The 3,891-nt window shown below is 38.7% G+C and overlaps 1 protein-coding gene across 1 annotated transcript; it reads left to right on the top strand.

Annotated features, from left to right (window-relative positions):
• The first annotated feature begins 859 nt into the window (after positions 1 to 859).
• LOC111568576 (tripartite motif-containing protein 16-like) lies at positions 860 to 3,276 on the top strand. Its single transcript, XM_055014041.1, has one exon. It carries the CDS (start codon positions 891 to 893, stop codon positions 2,568 to 2,570), a length of 1,680 nt encoding a protein of 559 aa, XP_054870016.1. The 5' UTR covers positions 860 to 890; the 3' UTR covers positions 2,571 to 3,276.
• Positions 3,277 to 3,891: the final 615 nt, after the last annotated feature.

Here is a 3,891-nt window from a genome sequence, read left to right as displayed (position 1 = left end):
AATAATAATAATAATAACAACAATAATAATAATGATAATGCATATAATTAAATTTGTTACTCGATGATGTCTCCCAGTGACATCATCTAAACAAACTGGCATTTAAACAGTTAAAATCTTGAAAATAAATGGATATTTGTTATTTGTGATCAGGACTAACGTTGACAAATAACTAGAAAAGAATAAATTTGAACTAAGCGAAAGTTGAAAAATGATATAAATATATAATTATGTTCGTAAGGTAATGACTCAGTTTGTTCATAATACCTCAGAATTAATTTTCATCATTTTTTATATATCCTAGATTGTGATAATCAAAAGAACAACTTTATCACTCGCCACCAAGTATTAAAGATGATTAATATTATTTGTGTTTTTCAGAAGGAGCAAGTGTGAAATTATGTAAACAAACTGACATTTAAAGGGTTAAATTTGTCAGTTTTGATCAGAATCGTTGTTGGTTAAAAAGTGATTGAGTCAAAGTTAAAATAATGTTAATATAGAATATTTTCATTGCAGTAATATTTTATCATTCAGGAAATCTGTGTAACTTTTTCAAACTGCCGTCTGAGGGTTAAATAAGAAATGAGCTCTGCAGTGAAAAGGTTCAACACTCAGCGTCTCTCTCTTCTTCCTGGAATGAATCTCAGTCTGATAACTCTCCTCTTCTTCCTGCTACCAAACACAGCAGCTCCAGTCTGTCCACATATTTCCTGGTTTCCTCCCCTTCAGATCTGCACTGTGAACATGGGTGGAACCAACATGTGGTGACGTAGAAGATCTGACAGGCCCCGTTCACTGCAGGAACACGTGATTTGTAGATCAGAGATCAGACTAGTTTCAGGAAGGAGGAAGTCAAACTCACACAGTCACTGTTAGTGACAGGAGAGATGGCTGAGAAAGGAGTTCAGCTGAACCGAGAAACAATCTCTTGTTCCATCTGTCTGGATCTACTGAAGGATCCGGTGGCTCTTTCCTGTGGACACAGCTACTGCATGAAGTGTATTAAAGCCCACTGGGATGGAGAGGATGAGAAGAGAATCTACAGCTGCCCTCAGTGCAGGAAGATCTTCACACCGAGGCCTGTCCTGGAGAAAAACACCATGTTAGCAGTTTTAGTGGAGGAGCTGAAGAAGACTGGACTCCAAGCTGCTGCTGCTGATCACTGCTATGCTGGAGATGAAGATGTGTCCTGTGATGTCTGCACTGGGAGGAAACTGAAAGCCTTCAAGTCCTGTTTATTCTGTCTGGCCTCTTTCTGTGAGAAACACCTTCAGCTTCACTATGATTCACCTCCATTCCAGAAACACCAGCTGGTGGAACCCTCCAAGAAGCTCCAGGAGAACATCTGCTCTCATCACGATGAGGTGAAGAAGATGTTCTGCCGCACTGATCAGCAGTCTATCTGTTATCTCTGCTCTGTGGAGGAACATAAAGGCCACGACACAGTCTCAGCTGCAGCAGAAAGGACGGAGAGGCAGAGAGAGCTGGAGGTGAGTCGACAAAACATCCAGCAGAGAATCCAGGACAGAGAGAAAGATGTGAAGCTGCTCCAACAGCAGCTGGAGGCCATCAATGGCTCTGCTGATAAAACAGTGGAGGACAGTGAGGAGATATTCACCAACATGATCCATCTCATCCAGAAAACAGGCCGAGATGTGGAGCAGCAGATCAGATCCCAGCAGGAGACTGAAGTGAGTGGAGTCAAAGAGCTGAAGGAGAAGCTGGAGCAGGAGATCAGAGATCTGAAGAGGAAAGATGCTGAGCTGAAGCAGCTCTCACACACAGAGGATCACAACCAGTTTCTCCACAACTACCCCTCAGTGTCAGCACTCAGTGAGTCCACACACTCATCCAGCATCAACATCCATCCTCTGAGACACTTTGAGGAGGTGACAGCAGCTGTGTCAGAGCTCAGAGATCATCTACAGGACATTGTGAGGGACACATGGACAAACATCTCACTGACAGGGACTCAAGTGGATGTTTCACTGTCAGATTCACAAGCAGAGCCAAAGACCAGAGCTGGATTCTTGAAATATTCACGTCAAATCACTCTGGATCCAAACACAGCACACAGATACCTGGTATTATCTGAAGGGAACAGAAAAGTAACATTTACGGATCAACCACAGTATTATTCTGATCATCCAGACAGATTCACTGAGTGTTTTCAGGTCCTGAGTAGAGAGAGTCTGACTGGACGTTGTTACTGGGAGGTGGAGTGGAGAGGAGAAGTAGTTTCTGTAGCAGTAGCATACAAGAATATCAGCAGAGCAGGAAGCTGGAATGAATGTGTATTTGGAAACAATGACAAATCTTGGGCATTATATTGTTCCCAAAAGTATTATGAATTTAGACACAACAACAGCCAAACTCTCGTCTCAGATCCTCCGTCCTCCAGAGTTGGAGTTTACCTGGATCACAGTGCAGGTATTCTGTCCTTCTACAGCGTCTCTGAAACCATGACTCTCCTCCACAGAGTCCAGACCACATTCACTCAGCAGATACATGCTGGACTTGGAGTTTATGGTACTGGATCAAGTGCTGAGTTGTGTAAACTGAAGTAGACAGAGGTAACTGAAGGTGCAGTGAGTCTGATTGTGTCTTTGATTCTTTCACTCATTTAGTCTCCATCATTGTTGCTCACAGCTCATTGTTGTTTTATTTCTACTCTGCACAGAGATCAACTGTCAATCAAACAGTGACTGTCAGAACTTGTTTATCTTCTTATTTCTTCTTCTGCTCATCTTTGACTTTCTTCCAACTTTCTTCACTAAAAAATGACTTTCATTGTTCTTGATGTTTCTAGCTCAGATGTAGTTTGTGCTCTCAGTCAGTAAAGAGGATTTATTCCACAGGACCAACAAGTAGAAACTGTGATTTGATCCAGTTTGGGTGTGAAAATGTAGCAATAAGTGACTTTTAATGTGTTTTTCAGTCATGTCTTTGATTTCCTCTCATTTGGATTCATGTTTATTCAATCCCATGTTAGTGATACACTTAAGGAATCAGCTGAAATGACGGAAAACTCAGCTTCTTATTCAAATGTGCACTACATTTTGCTTTGACAGAGACACATGTACAGAATTTTTATTTTTTGGTTAAATTTTCTTGGGAAACATGACTGTATCTTATTCCAGTCAGTAGTCATTTTATAACTTATCTGATGTGATGATTTTTAATTTTGTTGGTTTGTTTTGTTTCTAATCTGTTGACAAACTTGCAATTCAGCTTCAAGTTAATCTGCAAATAAATGACAATGAATGAACAGAACATGGATTCTATCATTTATTCTTATGTTATACATTGAAATGATTACTCTGTCAGTAACCTGATCATTTGTTTGCAGTATGACAGTCAAATTTTCAAAAAATAAAGTAAAAAATAATCATCCAGACATGAAGAATTCAACAACTGCATGGTTGAAATGCAGATTTCCACTTGAACTTTTCTCCAAATGTTTCTGTGCTGAATTTTTTTTTCAGGTTTTACCTTTAGGTGAATTCTCAGTCATTATTAAAAACTTTGGTGATGGACAAAAAAAAAAAAAAAAAAAAAAACAATGTTCAGGATTTGTTAGATAAATTTGGCAATAGTTATTAAAAGTTTCTTTAATAATTCTTAACATATCATTTATCAGTTAATATTTATTTAAATCTGGGGAATTCAATTTGGTCATCAGAGGGTTGGGACAAGAGAAAAATTATTTGGTGTTTTAAAAATACTTTCAAACTTTCTTTTCTCCTTGTTTTTTTTTTTAGATTTGGTCTCAGAACAAGTAAATTTACACAACAACTGCATGTTTTAGTATTTTGTACAAGGATTATTTGAAATTTGATGTGTGGGATGTAAAATGTCCTCTGTAAATCAACTTTACCTGCTTTTATT

Source organism: Amphiprion ocellaris, chromosome 10 (genome assembly GCF_022539595.1).
Source record: "Amphiprion ocellaris isolate individual 3 ecotype Okinawa chromosome 10, ASM2253959v1, whole genome shotgun sequence".
Classification (NCBI taxonomy): domain Eukaryota; kingdom Metazoa; phylum Chordata; class Actinopteri; family Pomacentridae; genus Amphiprion; species Amphiprion ocellaris.
This window is presented reverse-complemented; position numbering and strand designations above follow the sequence as displayed.